The 20,553-nt window shown below is 44.1% G+C and overlaps 1 protein-coding gene across 15 annotated transcripts in view; it reads left to right on the top strand.

The window, feature by feature from the left end:
• The window catches only part of PHACTR1 (phosphatase and actin regulator 1), a 504,607-nt gene that overhangs the window by 299,167 nt on the left and 184,887 nt on the right, over nt 1–20,553 (top strand). For all 15 annotated transcript variants that reach the window (XM_044773220.2, XM_044773223.2, XM_044773218.2 and 12 more), the window contains one exon: nt 6,800–6,964. In XM_044773220.2, coding sequence (XP_044629155.1) covers nt 6,800–6,964 — 165 coding nt within the window. The remainder of the gene's footprint in view (nt 1–6,799; nt 6,965–20,553) is intronic.

The following is a 20,553-nucleotide window of genomic DNA, read 5'->3' as shown; positions in this document are numbered from 1 at the left end:
GTACAGGGAACAAGACTCAAATGTCGTGATGGTTTATGATGGTTGTGTCTGGAGTGTGAGTGTGGTTTTGTGTGGCATGAAATTGGTATTTCCTCTGGTGGTTCCCAGGTGCAGAAGGCAGCCACCTGTGTGTCCAGAAAACTGAGGGACACCAGAGCTCTCTCCCCTTCTCTCATGGGGGGCTGCACTAGGCAAGTTAACCAGCCTTTGGATTAAGATGGATAAACCCTTTGTTAAATGCAGCTGTACTCTCATTGGCATTATGCTAGGCCGTATCAGTGTTCATACTTAGTTCTGATATACAGATTGGATTCATCTTTGACTCTGTGGTAAGGGATGAGGAAGAGAAGGGTGGTACACAGAGCGTGGAAGACTGGGTAAGGATAGTGAAGGTCAGGGAAAGGACAGAGTGAGGTGGTGGGTGAGACCGCCACAGATCCTCCTACTCAGCAATATTAACACCAGGGCGCCTTCAGGCATCATGTCTGTGTTTACGCCAAACCTGTTGATAGCTCCGTGGGCAACGTGGCGGTGTCGGTTCATCTCACGGCTCCTTAGAGGCTTATGGTGTCCTTAACCAGGCAGCCTCCTCTGGACAAAAGAGCCTCCATTTGCCCCTGAGACCTTCCTCCTCAAATGCCAGACCTCCTCCCCTCCACCCCCATCCCCATCCCCACCCGCTTCCTCAACTTATGGGACGAGGAAGGGGCCCTGATTTTTAGAATTTTTATTATTCTAAATAGTATATTTTATTATATTATTATAATATAACAGTTTTATATGTTACTCCTTTTTTTGTTGTTTAAACACACCTCATAGTTAATACAGATCAGTCCCAGATTGGCCAGAACTCTTCCAAGGGATCCCTGACCTCTATAAGAGAGTGTGATATGACTTCTTATGGAGTGAAAAAGGGGAAAACTGCCTGCTTATGCCTGATAATTCATATCAATCCTCCATTTCCCTCCGATGAGGTATCTCTGTAAAACTGAAAGTGCGTTTTTGAAAGGGGGAAGCCCCAGTCGTCGAGAATTTTCTAAATGGCCTGGGTGACATCATTTTGCAGCTGTAAGAAAAGGTAACGCTGCTGGCAGCAGAAAGGTGACAGGTTTAGTCCCCGGGCAGCTCAGCGTGGTTAACTGACACCCTCATCTTTGGCTCCCATTCCTAGGATGGTAAAGTCTGTATGGTGAAAACATAACCCCTTCTAATAAAATTGGAAGGAAAAGTGAATGTCATCAGATCCTGCTACATAAGCGTTCTATTTTTGAGTTCGCTTTGGGTTGAGAAGCAAGTCTCCAATCTGTGAGAATCTTTGGTCCTCCAAGTATCCTGAGAGCACTTGGCACATGGAGAGATCTACAGTGGGGGCCCCAGATGTCCTGGCCTGTTGGCCTCTGTTGTTGACTAGACATCAGCTAGCACAGACACCATGGCTTCCTTCTTTCCAGACTTCTCAAGGGGACACCGTATGATTAACACTTTCTCGGCCAATAGGACACCAAAGTTGGTGCTTTCTTTGGATAAAGCTTTTGAAAACTAAGCCACCATGAAAAATATAATGATAAAAGTGCCAGGTGGAGTGGCCCTTGCCCACCATACTCATTGCGTGCTCTAAGAGCCCACTAGGAGCAACCCCAGGCTCCCACAGCGGGTGGACTTCAGAGCACAAGCAGACACAGCTACTTGGGTTCTCGGTCATTAAAATCATGTCTAAATCAGGTATTTTCTCTCCTGCTTTTCTAAAGAAAAAGAAAAATCATCTCCTAACCATTTCTCTCCCTATGGATAAAGCAAATCCCAGTCAAATCATAAAAGGGATCCCAGGCTGTCTGGTCTCTTAGAGAGTATTTTCTTGGATGGTGGCGCTGGAAAGGACCCAGAAATCCTCTGGTCCAGGCTTCCCTTTCTTCTTCTCTCTGAATCAGCTCGGCTGCTCAGCTTCCTACCTTTTGATTCAGCATTCTCGGTGCTGGCAGTTGACATTCGAGCTGATTCATGTCTAAGTGAGCATTTTCTCCAGACAGCTGTCTCCTCTCTCAGCAGCACAAGGAGCCACCTTTGAGGACAGTGGGCTTGGGGAAAGCAGCTTTTTCATTATCTGTTTCAAAAGAAGGCTGTTTTCATAAACACGCCTGGCCCGTGTGCCTTTTCTCTCCCACTTGCCTCCCTCCCGTGCTCTCATGGCCCTGTGGTTGGTCAGTCAGAGACCACTTTATTCTGAGCCCTGTTTTGTTTTCTTTTGTTTTTCCTTCCTCTTCAAACTGTGTTCACAGCTGGCCTCCTTCCTTACGCTTAAGCCTTCCAATTCCATTGTCTGGTGGCAGAGCAGTCAGGTTGAGAGCTAGCCCCTGTCATCAGATGAATTGGAAAAAACGCAGTGGCATGATTAAAATATAAATCATTTAAACGTAAAACCATCCAGTCTGCTCAATAATCTACTGCACTTAAGGGCTAAACATCTTGAATTTAATAATATACTTATTAAGGATTCACTTAAGAATGGAGTTATAATTATGCCTTTTTAATGCTCTGTCAGCTCCTTGCCACTCTAGGTTTTTCAAAGGCACTCCTAATTTCTTATAATTATTTTAATGTGGTAATTTCTGAATAATTTTTACTCATTTCTTAAAGATGTGATTATGAAACAGCTTTTTGGTCCTAGGGGTGCATTTTTCTGAAGACAAATATGATACTGATTTTCATACCTCTCAAGATGTGTGTGAATGCGCGGAATCCAAAGCCCTCATTCATTTGCTTATTCAACAAATCATTATTGAGTGCCAACTCTGAGAGCAAGCTCAGGACCAAGCCTGAAGAACTCGTATCTTGATTTTTTTTTTAGGATTTAGTACCTAGTCTTTCCCTTTAATCTTTAGCAGAGGATGTTGTGGGTTGGCTGAACTCAGAGAAGCCTCAACCTGAATACTTTTAAAATTTTACCTTTTGTGTCTTAGACTGCTTGGAGAATCAAAAGAAAGATGGAAACTCTTCCAACCAAATGCAGATACCCAAATATGCATGCAATGTGGTGCATCATTTCCATGGTCTGGTGGCCCCCTGGAGCCCATGGGGATCCAGAGACCCCAGGATGAGGCCTCTGCTGCAGGGACTGTTTCTTTTTGGCTGCTGTGTGTGTTTAGAGAGGTCCCGGAAGATGATTCTGAGTGGGTCATTCAGGTGGTGGAGGTTCCTAAAGGCCAAGCCAAGAAATTAGAACCTTCTACTGTAAGTTGTGGGAAGCCATTGAAAGTTTTTGAGAAAACAGGCTTCTAGGAACAGTATAAAATAGAGGTTTGAAGGCAGGAGACTGGGGTTGGGAATGTAGGTTTGGAGACTTGCAAAATGTGGACAAGCAACAGCAAGGTTGTAAACCAAGGTAAGAAATGGGGAAATGGATATGACAGCGATCGTGATCTTGGGAGTCAGATCACAAGACTGTTTTGACTTTGCTTCCGTCCTGGACTCAAAGCCTCCTTGGTACCGTTTCCGGTTGTCACTACCTGTGTGGCTCTACCCAGCTACTGAGCATTGCTGAGGAAGCACCAACTCAAGCTGCTGAGAGCTTTTAGAGAGAATAATTTCCAAATGCGATGTTGCTCCGGAGGCTGTTGACTTGCTCCATTTGGCTTCCTTCTCATTCCTCATTGTAGCTGCGTTGTTTTTTTTTTTTTTCTTACTCTTCTCAGCCACTCTGCAGCCCAAACTTACTTAAAGTCTTCTCGATCTTTATCTTCTTCCCTTGAGCCTCTAATAATCCACTTTATCCACTGCTGTTAGATTAATCTCCCTGAGGCCCATATCTGATCTTTGACATTCGTGTTCAGAGGCCTCAGTACAAACTTTCAATAACTCAGAACAAAGTCTTCCAGAGACTAACACTTTTATATGTATTTTTGACCCACCTCCTCTTCTCCTCCCTAAAAACCCTGTTTTATGGGTTTCTCAAACTCTTTCCTATATCTTTAACCTCTTACTCTCCACTAGCTCTTGCAGCTCAGCCTACCAACCAGATGAAGTCTCCCATTCCCATCCCAGCAAATATCTCTTCAATAGTTCTCTGTTACCTTAAGAAATAAAATCCCAACCCCTAAACAGACTTTGCCAAAAAACTGCACTGTCTGGCTCCAAAGCTCTAATCATTGAGTCATCATCCTCTTCTACTTTTTCCTTTTATGGTCAAAGTTATTCAAAAATGTAAAGTTTTCACTATCTACGCGGTCATGAAAAGCGAAAGCTTCAACATTCTTGCTTCCTTGTCCTCCTCATGTTAATCCAGAAAGTCACCAAGACGTGTTGATTCTACTGGCTGGCTAACTCTCATCTTTTCTCCATGCCCCTCCTTGGATTCTAGTCATTACCCCTCAAGACTGTTGCAGTGGCCTCCTTAATACTCTCTCTGCCACCTGTTTGTTCACACTCCAGTTCGGGTTTCCATTGCTATTAGAATAACATTCCTAGAAACAAATCTAATTGTGTCCTGATCATGTACCTTCTCAGTCAGGCTAATTAAAACTGAATGCTTCCCCTGCCTAGGCACTCTTAATCTCCTTTACCGTGCTCTGTTTTTTCTTTTATTTTTTCCCCAAAGCACGTATCTTCTCACACACGCTACAGTTTACTTAGTTTTCATGTGTGTTGTCTGCTCCCCACCCTACCCTCCCAGTGTGAGCTCGATGAGTTGGTATTTTTGTCTGTTTTGTTTACTGATATAACCAAAGTGTTTGGTATATAGAGAGCACTCAATACATATTTGTTGAATGTAGTAATGTCAATTCCTATTTTCAAATTCTCATCCTTTTCCCTTTGCTTATAGAATACGACCCAAGCACCTAATAAAACCTTCCAAAAGCTTGCACGATCTGGCTCCAGCCTCCTCCAACCCCCATCTCTCACCCCTGGCCCTCCATCTCACTGATGCTCATGGTTGCCTGGGTTTCTTGCAGTTCCTAGGCATGCTTTGTTCTTTCAGCCCTCTCTGTTTCTTTTGGGTCTGTGTCTTCTTCCAGGGATCCACTTCTCCCTCTTCCCCAGGTGGTGAGAAAAGTTCCTTCTCTTTCAAAATCTAGCCAAACATTACATCCCCTGGGGTCTTCTCCAACACTAAAGCAGAATTAGTCACTTGCTCCTCTTTGCCTCCATTGATTTTTACCCAGCTGCCCCTACTGCAGCACAGTTTTACACACTGAGACCTCCGTTTCCTCGTCTAGACTCTGTGCTCAGCCACGTCCAGTTCTTCTGTGCATCTGCCCCCGAAGTGATGACGGTGTCTGGCGCTGTATTAAGTGGTCACTAAATACAATGATTGAAAAGAGGAGCTGCTGGTGCATTGAACCCTGTAGTCAAAGTTTTAAGCGCCGTCAGCATGCAACATGTGCAGATCGTTGCTGCCCTCACACCCTAACCTGTGCTCCCTGTTTCCATGAATGGAGGGTGCCACTCCGCTGAAGTGCGTATGGGCGTCGGGAACGATCTTCCTCCTCTCCCTCAGGCCACCCAGCCAGTCACTAAGTCCTATTGACTTTGCTTCCCGGACATCTCTCAAAGTTGTCTACTTCCTTTCAGTCTTGCCCAGGAGCCTTTACCAACCCGTCATCCTCTGTCACCGCAGCACACTGCCTGACACACGGTTGAGGTCCTGTATATGTTTGTTGAATGAATGAATCTCGTGAGTTAAAACCATTCCGGATGACGGCAGGCAGACGGCCAGGCCACAGGATTGAGTTTCCAAGGATAGCCAACGTTGCAAAGTCCAGGAGATTTTTTGGAGGACGGTATTGGAGGCCCAGCAGAGTGGTTTTGGATTGGCCACAGCTCTAGATGTAATTTGACTTTCTGGAAAGGCGAGTCCCTCCCGCCCCCTTGATGTTGCCAGGGAGGTTATTTTCTCTGATTATTCCTGTCTTAAAAATTGAAGTCAGGGTATGTTTACCTCGCTGGGATATGTCAATGCTCGTGTACGTTGGGGAAGAGTTTGTTTTATTCCAAGTGATAAAAGAGGTCAGAGTGATTGTGGCCTTTAAGGAAGGGTCCACCGAGCATTATGAGTTTGAAGGTCCCAGTGTCCTCAAATGTGAAGTTATTGGGATTGGTGTAGATGGTTTCTACAGTTCCTCTCCATTTCTAAGAATTTGTTATTATTAAAGCAAAAAGCTAGGAACAGAGAGACCTAGAGGACTTACGGCAATTGTAAAACCTAATGAAGGGTGAGTGACTCTAAAACGGGTCGGTAACCCTAAGGTGAAGCCGCTCACCAGACCCCAGTGCTTCCGCGGGGCTAGGGAAGGCAGCATAGGAGGCAGGAGAGTCATTGTGGTGGAGACGTTGGCATTGGGATAGACAGTTGATAAATGTTTTCTCCCTCCTCTTTCCTCATCAGACGGTGTTATAGTGACTGCATCTGCCAAGTCTTATTTGAGAAAGTGCTGGACCAGTAGTTACACTGACGGTCATTTGACTCTTCTGACACCCTCTCCCTACCTCATGGGGGAGTCTCTGATGTATCAAGGGGGCTCTGCTCTTTTCCACCCCTGCCTCATCCTCCTTCTCAGCTCTAAGCTGAGGTTGGGCAAATTTGGTTGGGGTGTTACGAATCCCTAGGGTTTGGCTGACTGTCCCCACCCAGCCTTTAGAACACATTGGTATGACTTCCATTCCAAAAGGCAAAAAGAGAAATGGAACCCTAGTCATGTGGTTTCTGTTATCTGTAACCATGGAAAACGTCGGCCATCTGCGAGGCTCCCATTTTAACACTTTTTTTCTCTCTCTTTATTTCCATCTCTTTCTTGGTAAAAACAAGCTGAGGAAGTGGAGAGGCTGGCGGCGATGCGTTCTGACTCCCTCGTCCCAGGTACCCACACCCCACCCATCCGGAGGAGAAGTAAGTTTGCCAACCTGGGAAGGATTTTCAAACCTTGGAAATGGAGGAAGAAGAAAAGCGAAAAGTTCAAACACACATCTGCAGGTAAGGTGATTTTTTCCTTCATTTCTCGTTGGATGTTTGTTGGCTTCAACTCTGTATGTTAATTAGTGGAGTTTTAATTACCAGAGGCTGTCTGAACCAAAGGAAAAAAAATCAAGCCCTAGAATTGCTCTTGTGGTTAATAATTCTTGAATGTGATTGAGAATGGCTTTTGGATCCTGTGTATTTTCTTGTGTCTCAGGTTTTTTTGGTTGTTTTTTAAATTAAAGAACCACGAGTTTTATTTGATCTGTAAATATCTGAATTTAGAACTCCACCTTTTCCGTAATTGAATGCTTTCCTTCTAGCATTGACAGTCTGTTTCTGATTATTCATCCTTATTTTCACTGCTCCACTGAAAAGCAACACACAGCAGAAAAGAAGTTATATATGGTCTTTGATAGATAAGAATAGGTTATTTCATGAAGGAACAATCTTGAATAAATGATTCTTGGATATGGAGGGAAAACGCAGGAGAATGGAAGTGAAGCATCATTGTAATGACAAAAATAACTATGCAGTTCATTGCCAAGTGGCCAGCAAAGGAGTTTGGAGAAAGTCAGCCTGGCTAAGGGGTGAAGAGCGCAGAGTGAAGTCAGACAGCCTGGGTTCAAGTCCCACCCCTGATACTTGATGGTTAGGTGACCTTGCTCAATTTATTTAACTCCATATCTCCATTTCCCCATCTATAGAATAGGGGTAAGAATGGTACCTTGCATGACTTAATATTGTAGAGCGTTTATGTGGCACATTATATGGGTATTTTTTAAATAAGTAAGAGTGCGCAGAGGGAAATGCATAGGGAAAAGAAGCACAGAGAGTTCTGATTTCACGCTGTTGGGTTTGAGATGAGATGATGGAAGAGCTATGCAGATTCTTTTCTATTGCTTTGTTTTGATTTTGCTAATTATATGCCTGGGTCGTTCCAGGCCTGCTAGAGGACTTTCATTTCCTTCTTCCTCTACAAAAGCTCATCCAGGTCTCTCCCCTCCTCAGAATCATCATCTCGTCTTTTTCTTGATCCCCTCCCCCGTTTGCTCACCCTCAGACTGTGAGATAGGAGATGACCTGCTTCTTGTATCTGAACTCTTATCCACAGATCTGAGAATTTTAACGCTAATTGCCTTGGGGAATGAACGAGAATAACAAACATAGGAAAGTTGCAGAAAGTCTTGAAATCTTACACAGTTCTCATGGTGGACATCTCCCATTCATGTCTTCTGACTCGTTCTTTGATGGAAGCCCACATGCCCTGTTGCTATAATCTGTTAATTCCTGAGAGTAGAATGAACCTTTAAATTGTCACCCATCTGACTGAGTCCCTTCACCCGACTGCATTCTCCTCCACCCTCTTGGTCATTGTACAGATGTGTTAAGGTGTAAGAAAACACACAGGTCATCCATGCACTCCTAAACACTGCTGAGAGTGTTATATGCAAGTGACACTCTAAATGATGACTCCTCTGTATCCACCCCTCATGCCACGGTGAAATCGCAAAGGGTGTTTAGATCATTTCCTTGGAGAGGATAAATCTAAATGAAATATATTCTTTAGGCAAAGTGAGGTATAAGATACATAAACAAGAAAGAAAAAGGGAATGTTCGGTAAGCACTGGAAAAAAAAAATAACAAAGATTCCTCAAGTTCCCTTACAATGGTCTTCCAGACTTTGCTATGAAAAATGGTTTATAATAATGCAAACGTACATTTAAATAATTGTCACTTATCTGCGTGAACCCCTGAGTGATGGTGTGGTAGGTGCATTTCCTCCTGGCAAACCAAGAGCTTCGCTCAGTCCGTTTGTCAAGGCCGGAAGGCAAAGCTCCGTGCTTCTCACGCGAGAAGGCACCTGATCAATTATGCTGCCTCCTTCAAGAAGTTGGAAAACTTTTCCTTTGATAGATGCAAATACAGTGGCATCAAATTACTCACGAATCATTCAAAGTCTGAAAAAATCTTCATTTAAAACTCTTTGGGGAGAAAGAATTAAAACATGTGACAGGTAAAGTTGCAACTTTAATCATTCTTCTTCTTAACTGTTCTTGGCTAGTCCCTGTGATCTCTTGGAAACTGATGAATTTGACAGCTGAATGTGATATTTGTATGTAGTTTGGATTTTTTTTGAAGAGACATTCAGCTCCTGAATTAGAGGAGGTAGAGGATGTGTGATGGGATGTCTTTCTATCATGATAAATGAATGGGTACGTGATATAAAGACAGTTATTCTAGTTTAAAAAAGTCAGTGGTTTACATTGTAGTATCCTTTGTGTTTAACTGGATTCAGAAATATTTTTTATTTATGGAAAGGAGAGAATTTCTGTGCTAGTTCTTAGCCCAAAGGAGAAAAAAATTGACAACATAAGGATGTTTAACATGATGAATTGTATATATATTCGAGTAATACTTTGAAGTGCGAACTTCCGTATGCATGGATAAGAGTCAGATATTAAATATAAAAGAGGATTGATTGATTGATTGTGGGAATGTTAATTGACTGGCCAATTTTAGCTGGTATGCATGTATTTGTCTTGGATATGTCTGTTAGTAATGTCCTTTCATATGGACAGTAATGTCCACAATTTTAAATACAAAGAATAAGTCTATATATCAAATTTATATTATACATTTGTATTTAAAATTGTATACTTTTTGAATACACTAAACAACATTAACGCAGTGCATACTTGGCCTCTTATTATTTCCACATCGAGTTACATTTATGATTTGCCATAATTAGCTATATACTGTACTTTTACTGTAACTCAAGTTATGGGACATGTGTGTCTGTGTTTATAGCATCTTCAAAGGTACACTCAGAAATATGGCTTTGGAAGTTGTGTAGCAATAAGAAAACTACGTTGGAAACTTATGATCTCAACATTTTCCTCAATTTGTTATCAACGATAATATGAGTTTTCAAAGATAGCTCCCCATGTCTCCTTATCCTCAGACACCCTTCCTATTCCAAGCCAAAGGCTGGTGTCCCATGAAGGCCTTCAGCATTGAGACCCAGAGACTGAGCTCTGGGAGCTGGTGACAGCGCTGCAAGACAGAGTTCCTCTCAGAAACATCCCTGCGTCACATGTCAGTTGGAGGAAAACAGTCATGGATAGAACATAAAATAATGGGTCCTGAAGGAGACGATCTTGACGTGCTTTTCAGCCCGTCCTCAGACGCTCGCCCAGGGCCTGCAGAGCAGTTAGCCTGACACCCAACTTCTTATGTGGAATCAGCAGCGGGTGTCCACAGCACATCCCGACACCTGCCCCAGGAAGGAAGACGGATGACAGCATCCCCTCCGAAACAGAACAGACAGTGCCTCCCCAAAATAGTCAACTGCAGCCATCTTATCCAAATTCCTTGAAAATGGGAACTGTATTTATAGAAAGGTAGAACTGGCAGGAATAAACTGTGAAGATGCTGCCAAGTTACGCTTTTATTTCCTCTTGATAGAAAATCATAAGCTGCAGGGGTTGGCCCTGGAAATCTACGATGTGCTACAACTCCCTTTGTGCTTCTAAGCTTTCCTGCATACCTAGGGCCTTGAGGAAAAAAAAAACAAAAAACTTTTACTAAGTGCCTTCCATGTGCTAAAAGTGTACCTGACTCTGGGAATATAACTGTGAGCAAAAGCAGACCTTGCTGGTGACCTCATGGCCTGCATGGTGTAGCAAGAGAGGTAGACAGTGAAATCACAAGACTAAAGGTAAGACCACAGCTGTGATAAGGGCAGAGAAGGAAAGGAACTTGGGAGAATGAGAGGGAGACTTGACAGTCTGAGGGATCACGGAAACTTTCCTGAGGAAGAGAAGTTTGAGATGAGATCTGAGGGAGGGGTAAGAATTTAGAAAATTAGCACTCCAGGCAGCAGGAACAGCATATGCAAAGGCCCTGTGGTGGAAGAAACAGGGGCAAGCAGTCTAGGAAAGCAGTTAAGACCCGTGGTGGGAGACTGGAGAGCTGAGAGTGTGGTTGGGGCTGAGGCTGGAGAGGTAACCAAAGACTGGACCCTCACTGGCCTGCGTCCTGTAGAACAAATTAGACAAGAGTGTGAGTGACTGCAGGACCAGTTAGGAGACATTGTGCAGATGATAGTAGCGTGGACTAATATTTGGTGGTAGAATTGGATGGCTTTGGGAGATGTTATAAGGAACAAGTGACAGGACTTAAGGACAAGTAGGATGTAAGAGGCAGAAAGAGAAGTGTCAAGTTTGACACGCCAGTGCTGGTTTAGGATATGTGGTGTGGTCTCACCTGAGATGAGTACTTGGCAAGAGTGGCAGGTTTGGAGGAGTGGGGGCTGGGTGGAGTAGGGGGGGATAAGATTCCAACTTTAGTTATGTATTTGAGTTGACTTTGTGATATATCCAAAGGTGGCCGTTGGATAAATGGAATGCAAACAAGAGGTGTGGGCTGGATATATAAATTTGGGGTCATTTGCATATGCATGTTAATTAGAGTGATTGGCTAGGGAACAAGTAAAGAATGGAAAGAAAAGAGGGCCAGAGACTGTCTTAAAGACAAAGGAGGAATATCATCACTAACGACTGGAGGGAGGAGCGCGAAGCTGTGAAGGAGATAGAAAAGAAGCGGCTGGAGAGAGAGGAGGAACGCCAGAGGCACGTGGTGTGGTAGGAGCCGGGAGAAGACAGACACACGTTAGCTGTGCTCAGTGCCGTGAAAAGTCGAGTGAAAGAAGTGCAGAAAAATGTCCAGTGAGTTGAGTGATTCTGCCCACCCGGAGTCGCTGATGACGTAGCGAGGACTGTATGGCTGGATTCTTTGGGGGTAGATGCCCATTAGTGAGGAGTGAGAAATTAGGAGGAAATGGGAACAGTGGGAATAAGTTTTCAAGAGGTCTGGCTGTGAAGTGGGGAAAAGAGGTAGGACAGGGATGGATGGTGGAGGAAATGTGCTTGTGTTGAGGGTGACATAAGCATAAAAAGCCAGTGTCAAGGATCCAGTAGAGATCAAGCGGCAGAAAATATATGAGACAAAAGAGGGAGGGGAAGGGTGCTGAGAAGTTAGGAGTGGGTGGGATATAAAGCCCAGATAGAAAGGTTAGTATCAGAAAGAGAACAAACACCTCCTCCACTGAAGAAGGAAGGAAGCAAGTGGTCTGGGGCCGAGGTAGGGAGGTAGGAAGTTGGAAGGGACCGTAACTGACGGCTGAGCTTTTCTAGGTATTAAGTGAGGTCATTCTCCTAACAGGGAGAGGAGGCGAGGGACCTGCAGAGTTAAGCCCATTTCAGATTGAAGATTATGAATCTACCCAGCGCTGGTGACTTTTTTCAGTGGATTTGGCTGTCCAACTACAGCGATGGATAGCATAGTTGAGTCTGTCCAAGGCTGGAGTTTTGCCAGATGGGTAAAAAGAAAAGGATGGGAAAGGGAGATTAGGGTATTTGTATCAATTTCCTAAAGCTGCTGTAACAACTCACCACCAATTGGGTGGCTTAGAACAACAGAAATTTATTCTTTCTCAGTTCTGGAGGCCAGAAGTCCAAAATCAAGGTGTCGGCAGAGTCGGTTCCTCCTGGCTGGGGACTCCGAGAGAGAATCTGTTCCCTGCCTCTCTCCTGGTTTCCAGTGGTTGCTGGGCAATCCTTAGCAATCCTTGGCATGTAACTGTGTGCCTCGAATCTCGGACTGCCTCACGTGGCCTTCCCTCTGTGTCTGTGTCTCAGATCTTCCTGTCCTTTCTCTTGTAAGGACACCAGACGTCAGATTTGGGGTCCACCCTGTATCCAGGACAATCTCATTCAGTGATCTTTAACTTAGTTATATCTGCAAAGACCTTATTTCTGAATAAAGTCACATTCACAGGTATGTGGGTTTGGACTAGGACATGTCTTTTGTTCAATTTCTGTGAAGAATGTTCTTGGGATTCTGATTGGGATAGCATTGAATCTGTAGATTGCTTTAGGTAGTATGGACATTTTAACTGTGTTTATTGTTCCAATCCATGTGCATGGAATGTCTTTCCATCTCTTTATGTCGTCGTCAATTTCTTTCAAGAAAGTCTTGTAGTTTTCATTGTACAGATCCTTCACTTCCTTGGTTAAGTTTATCCCAAGGTATTTTATTCTTTTCGTTGCGATTGTGAATGGGATTGAGTTCTTGAGTTCTTTTTCTGTTAGTTCATTGTTAGTGTATAGAAATGCTACTGATTTATGTATGTTGATTTTATACCCTGCTACTTTGCTGTAGTTGTTGATTATTTCTAATAGTTTTTCTATGGATTCTTTGGGGTTTTCTATATATAAGATCATGTCGTCTGCAAACAGCAAGAGTTTTACTTCTTTATTACCTATTTGGATTCCTTTTATTTCTTTGTCCTGCCGAATTGCTCTGGCCAACACCTCCAGTACTATGTTGAATAGGAGTGGTGAAAGTGGGCACCCTTGTCTTGTTAGGACATGTCTTTTGAAGGGGCACAATTTAACCCATACAGTGTTGAACTTTAAATTGGGTAAGAAAGGAGAAGTCCAGTGGTGGAGAGGAGTTAGAAAACTCAGTGGACTTTAAGTTACAAAGAAGTCAAACAATTTTAGAACTGTCAGTGGGAGCAGTTGCCAGAAGCAAGCCAGAAGGGCAGGAGTTTGTGGGTACAGAGCTGCATCTTTGAATTAGTGATTTTTTCAAAGTAGAGACAAAACACTTGGACTAAAATTGTGGAATTGGGTGGCTGAGGTGGAGGAATAATCAGGAAATTATTTAAAATGTGGTAAATGATCCCATCTACTAATAGATACCTGTATATCTTATTTGCCAAATTTTGTGCTGATTCAATTTGCCATTTTCAATCAAGAAACAAAAAGTACTTTTCTCTTTGGTTTTAGCATTCAACTAATTGCTGAATTGATGTTTTCTTGAAAAGCTTCTCTGTTTTCTTTTTCCAAACTGAGATGTTTCAGTCATCATACTTTTAGGCTAATAAAGTACTGCAATTTAATTGATTCATTGAAAATCAAAGGTTGCTTTTTAAACGTTCTCTCAAGCTATTAGCGAACCCACCTAAGGTAGATAAAGTGGTGTTGTAATGAGGCAGCAACTTTGAAATAGGAGTAATTGATTGCCTGTTCTGCCACATGGTTGGGAACCTGTGAAGCATGGCTTCAGTCTTTGCTTGTGCCAGCCCCACCCAACTGCCAGCAGTGATGAAGGGCCAGGCCTGAAAGCCATTGGGAGCAGTCTGCGTGCTTCTGCCCAGTGTTTCCTGTGCAACACAACACTGATGTAATGGTGTTTGTGGGCAGGAGAGTCTCAGGTACTCACATGAGCACGGAGCTCCCGCCTGCTCATTAAGCCCCTCTGACTGATTGCCCTTCTGCTGTCGGTTCTGCTTACCCCCAAATCCCTCAGTGGAACAAGAGGCAACCCTGAACCCTGGCTGTTAGCTAACCTCTTCACCTAGATGCTGGCTGCCCCTTTCCCCCAGGGCCAGACTCTGCTTCCTTTATTTCTGTCATCAGTTCACCCAGAGGTACTGATGACTTTAGCAACCACTAGTTTCCAAGAATCTCCTGTCTCTAGAATCGTTCCTCTTCGAATAAAACTCCTTGGATAATGAAGACAGTCTAAACTGGATTCTGCCTTTGGTCCTGGTGTGATGGGCTTCTGGGCTCTTCAGGAAGAGTTTGTCCCTGAGATCCAGGATGGTTGGTTCCCATGCTAACCCCACATTGCTAATTCCTCTCTAGCATGCCCTGTGATTGGGGGAGGGCATTTACAATTTTTAGAGGAGAGAAATAAACTCTAAGGTTTACTTGGAGGTTTATCTTGACATCCTTTTGTAGTATAGGATTGAAGATCACTGTTAATAAATGGAATCGTTGCCTCTTATCCAGCATCACTTCAGCTATGTCCACTACGAAGGCCCTGTGGACCATCTCTGCCACAGCTCTTGAGCTGGAAGTTTCTATTCTTCCCACTTAGACAAAGAGATGAAAGTGATAGGTTGAAAACACTGATGGTCATGAATAGGCGCCTGTGTGCTGGAAAGAGAGCCGATTTGGGCCTGTGACCCTAACTTTAAGTTCCCTTGAAGTTCCCTTTGTTCAAGCTAATAAGGTAATGTTATCTACTTGTTCAGAGCCTTGGACTTTAGACTTCTGTAAACCATAGGAAGTCCAGAAAGGATTCCAGCTTAGCATATTGCATTTATTCATGTGCCAGGCACTGCTGTTGTCCCTAAAAATGCAGCAGTGAGGGCAGACATGGCCCCTACTGCCCAAAAGTTATGGCCTTGAGGGAAAAACAGGTAATTAAGCTAGTGATTATGATAAAGTATAAGTGATATGATAGGAAATGCACAGGGGCTCCAAGAACTCAAAAGAGGCAAACCCAACTGAGTTGCAAGTTACTAGGAAAGGTTTCCTAGAGAAACGGATGTTGAAGCAAGGAGTTAGGCAATGAATGTGCAAGAGTCTTCTATCCTGGTGGAAACAACAGAATGTGAGAGAGCCTGGAGAAGAGAGAAGGAGAGATTGGCACATACATAGCTTAAAAAGAGGTTATGCTGGGGCTGGCCCCGTGGCCGAGTGGTTGAGTTCGCGCGCTCTGCTGCAGGCGGCCCAGTGTTTCGTTGGTTTGAATCCTGGCGCGGACATGGCATTGCTCACCAAACCACGCTGAGGCAGCATCCCACATGCCACAACTAGAAGGACCCACAACAAAGAATATACAACTATGTACTGCGGGGCTTTGGGGAGAAAAAATAAAATCTTTAAAAAAAAAAGTTATGCTTTGAAACGGGGGAGAAGTGGAGAGTAGTGGGAGATGAGGATGAAGAGGTGGGCAAGGGTCTTCTCATAAAGGGTCTTACAAGATATATTATGGAGTCTGGACTTTGTCCTAATAAAGCTGTCAGAGGACTTGCCTTTTAGGAAGATCATTCTCTATAGGATGGGGAGAGTTTGGAGTGGTATCAAACGTTGTTTTCAAGTTTATAACATAACTACTTCTATGTATTTGTGTCTGTAATGAGAGAAAATATACTTGTGATGGAATTAAGAAGACACCTCATTGCTGTCACATCAAATGGAGAGTTAAGTGTTTCTGTTGATTCTGGTAACAAGGAAACTGGTTAGGCAGGTGGTTGATTATAATGTTGGGGAGAGATGAAGATAACCTAGACTAAAATAGTGACATTGGGAGCTGAAGACTATGAACAGTTGCAAGAGATATTTCGGAGACAGAATGAGCAAGGCTTGATTACAGATTGGATGTGGAGGATAAGGGAAGAATAAAGAACCACTCTTCAGTTTCTTGCTGAGCAGTTAGATGGGTGGAGGTACCATTCACTACGTCAGGGACACTGAAGAGGGGTGGGTTTGTGGGGAAAATGATCATTTATTCTGGGGCATGCTGCTTTCGTGTGCTTCCGAGACATCCAAGGTGGGGGGATATTAAACATGGGGACCTGGGATCAGGAGAGGTCTCGCTGGAAATGCAGATCTGGAAGTCAGGGGCACCTATGTGATCATTGGAGCCATGGGATGAAAACTCCAAGGAGAGAATGTGAAGTGGGAAGCAGAGAGGGTCTATAGCAGCACGCTGAGGACCGCTGACCTGCAACTTATGAGCAGAGGCAACAGAGCCTCAGAGAAGCCAGACAGAGCTCACTAGAGAGTTAGGAGAACCAGGAGAGGCTGGTGGTGTCACCTAACCAGAGGAGGACAGAGTTCAAGGAAGGAGGAGGGTCCGCTCTGCCAGCTCCTGAAGAGATGGTAAGGCCTGCGACGTGTCCAGGGGTTTCAGTGACAACTCATCGCTGGTGTCCTTCAGGAGAACAGTTTCAGGGAAGCTGTATGGCTGGGATTTAGACAGCAGAGAGTTGAAGAGTCAATGAGAGAAGAAGAAGTAGACTTCTTCTGTGAAGAAGTTTGACTGGGAGGGAGAAGGAGAAATATACACAAATCCCCAAAAAGGGATATGAGCCTGAGGGAAGTGTTTTCTGTTTAAGATTGGTCATATTGTGTCAAGATGCAAAATTTGCCTTAACGTGGCTTCAACAATTCAAGGGAAACGGAAACATCAGCAGAGCGGCTGTTAAGCCAAATAAATATATTTCCACACATTTTTCAGTAATGACAATTCTCGTGACTAGGAAAAACAAACGTGCAAATAATCAGAGCACTATTTAAGCATCTGATTTTAATAAGAAATCATCAAACCAAGTTGTATAGCTTTCAGCATCTGGCTGGATCGCACATTCTCTGGGTGATTAGAGCATTTGATTTCTTTAAAAAAGAGGTTGGGCATGGACAGGCAAAGAATATTCTTACCTGCATATCCATCGTGACCCGAGACCCATCATGGAAATTGGTACCTTCCTAGAGGTGAGGTTGTGAAGGTGTAGTTGTTTCTTCTGAAAGTGGACTTTATCCAGCACTCTTTGCTTATATGCCAAGGCTATAAAATCCTTAATGACAGTGACCCTGCCTTTTCCCCTTTTCTCTCGGCCTTGAGCAGAGCACCTGACATAGTGGGTACTTGAGTGAGGTGGCCAGCCAACTGTATTTTTGAGGTCTTCTGTTTACTGAGATCTGAAATAGGAGAGGAGGGGCAGTTATCGAAGCCTAGGACAGGAATTGGCAGCCTTTGAAGAACTTGTCATAGTTCATGATTGTTTTCAGTTTATCCGAGTTTTACACAGGTCAGGTTAAGTGACAGCGTGTGTTGAATCCCAGGTTATTTGGGCTGCACTGCTGTTTGGGTTATCTGTTGCTGTGTAAGAAAACACCGCAAAACTTAGTGGCTTAAAACAACAACCCAGTTGTATTATCTCTTGTGATCTAAGGATTGACTGGGCTCAGCTGGTGATTCGTCTGCTGGCCTCTCTTGTATGTGCAGACAGATGAGATGGGGATCATCTGGAGGCTCGCCTGGGACGTGGGACAGAGCTGGGCCCTGCTCCTTCTCTACGTGTTCTCAGTGCTGTTCCGTGGGGTCTCTTCCCATGATCAGGTTAGCTCAGGGCCCCCAAGAGTGTAAAAGAAGCTGCCAAGCCTTTTTAAGACTCAGGTCCAGAATTGGCCCAGTATCGCATTCTCATTATTCTACTGGTTAAAACAGGCACAAGACCCGCCCAAGTTGGTTGTTGCAGCAGATTGAACACGGAGCCGGGAACGCCAGGAACATGGTTTTTGGAAGCTAGCTTCCACCGTTGTTCAAGGTTGTAATGCAACTTCAGCTGCTACTCATTCCCTTCTTTCCGGGTAGAATGTGCTTCAGCAGTTTTTTATGGACAACAGCAGCAGTCACGTCATCTATTGAGTTTTCTTTGTATGTGAAATGTGCATGACCCTTTCCCTTGCCTTATTGACTTTAATCTCATAACAGATCTACATGGTATTATTAACTCCATTTGACAGGCGAAGAAACTGAGGCACAGAGAGGCTAAAAAATTTCTAGTTAGAAATGGCAGAGCTGGGATTTGGCCTCAGCCTGCAGTCTTATCATCTGTATTGCATTTCAGATCCGTGAGTGTGGGAACTCATAGTTCAGATGCTTTAAAACGTGTAATTCATCTACACTTAACAGTGATCTTACAAGCTGCTTTCTTTTTCTGACATATCTCTGTAAAGCTGAAATGTGGGGAAAGAGAAAGCTCAACAATAAAAACACTGACAGTGGAAGTCATAATGTGAGTCTTTCTTGAGTGCCCTTAAAAGCAGCATTTAACATCTTACTCGTGTTTGTTTCTATCTCACAGTATCTAGTTCGATCCCATGTACAAGGCAGAAGCTTTCTATTTGTTGAATGAATAAGAAAAAGTAAACTGATACTGGCTCCAAACAAATACTGTTCAAAATCATTGCATTTATGTTTTCAATGGACACGACCTCTTTCTGCTGTATGACGTACAGGAACAAAATATGCATAGAGGAGGTAGGCGGACAGTGATCACACAGGCCTCCAGAGTGGTTGCTAGGTTTGGGGCTAGATATTTGCAGAACTAATCTGGGAAAGGACACCAACCTTCCAGCATTTCTATCATAAGATGTGTACTTGGCCACTGACTTCTAAGATCAGTAGGAGCTCCGTGCGAGGAGGTGGTATGGCCTATGTTTAGGGCACAGACCCTGCACCCCGACCACCGAGTCCCCTCAGGCAGCTTATTTGTACTCTTTGTGCTCAGTCCCCTCGTCTAAAATAGGAATAAAACCGACACTTCATAAAGTTGTGAGGATTGAAAAAGAAGTTAATTTGGGAAAGTTCTTAGAATAGTCCCTTGCATATGATAAGTTTTATGTAAGTTGTATCTACTGTTATGTCTTTTTCTAGAAATGCATTGAAAAAACAAACGTGCAAGAGTATAAAGAAAGAGTCCTTATTTCATAGTTTTAGGCTTTGGATGGTGTGTGTAAAAGAAGACGATTCTGAGGAGCTTCTCTTGGGTTTGGGTGGTGTTTGTTTAGGTGTGGGTAGAGGAGCCTGCTGTAAGATGCGTTGTACAATTCCACGAAGCCAGAGTTTTCCCCGGTCCCAGCGAGTTAGTTCACTCAGGCATTTCCTCCTCTGTGTGAATTTACAATTAGGTGAACAGACACAATGGGCTCTGAGGAAGTGCTTCATCCTGTCTCTGCTTTGCTGCATCATGGGCAAAAACACACATGATCTACGAAGAGGTGTTCTTGGGGGAAAAAACAATGTGGGTGTGGTCTCCTTTTGAAAATCAGGGATCTCTGGCGAGTCAGAAGGCTCAAAAACAGAGAGAGACATAAACAGGATGACCATAGCCCTCATTTCCCACACCTGAACGTCTTTGAGAGTAAACTGAGGTGCTGTTGCTACTTCAGCCAGGATAATGAGTGTGAAACGGGCCTGTGTCAGGCAAGGCAGGGAGGATGGTCACTCCTTCCAAAACCACCTGGACAGAAGCTGCACACCCTGAGGTCAGGTCTGTTGTACAAACATAAAAGGAGTAGCAGTTAACTTGCAAGAGAAAGTAGAAGGGATCGTTGGAGCTGAGACCCATAAGAACAGCAGAGTGGCCCTCAACTGTCTGCCATTTCAGTTAAATTAATGGTTGTTGAGTCCCTTGGCGTCTTTACAGAATTAGATTTCTTTGCTCCCAGCCCTCAAACTGTGCTGCTGCCTCCTTTCCCGCACTTCTGCTGCTGAATGTCTTGATTGGAAATTCTCTCCCGCTGCCAGTTTCCTGCACCAGTAATTTATTCTGTCTTCCTTCAACACGTCTCCCTCTCCAGGGTTCTTTACTGCTGCTGCCCTCAGCTCCCACGCCAGCAGGCCCCGTGCGTTTCCCCACTTCCGGGTCCCACACGCTCTGCTGCCGCCTCTGCCTGGACCAGATCTGGAAAGCGTGTTTGACTCACCTTGAGCGCTTCTCCTCTGTGTTCAACATATTATTCTTTCTTTATTCCTCTTCCTCAGCTCTGTTCCCTTCTCATGCTTTCCCTCCCCTTTCCTTCTTGGAGCACTGATTTATCCCATCTAAAGCCCTGATGTTTCCTGAGTTCATTAAATTCTCAGACTTTTGCTGACTCCGTCTGTATGGCAGCACTGGACTCAGGTGTCTGTTGGCAGGTCCAGCCTCCACCTGGAGGAGAGCCCTCTGCAGGACC

This window comes from Equus asinus, chromosome 8 (assembly GCF_041296235.1).
Source record: "Equus asinus isolate D_3611 breed Donkey chromosome 8, EquAss-T2T_v2, whole genome shotgun sequence".
Classification (NCBI taxonomy): domain Eukaryota; kingdom Metazoa; phylum Chordata; class Mammalia; order Perissodactyla; family Equidae; genus Equus; species Equus asinus.
This window is presented reverse-complemented; position numbering and strand designations above follow the sequence as displayed.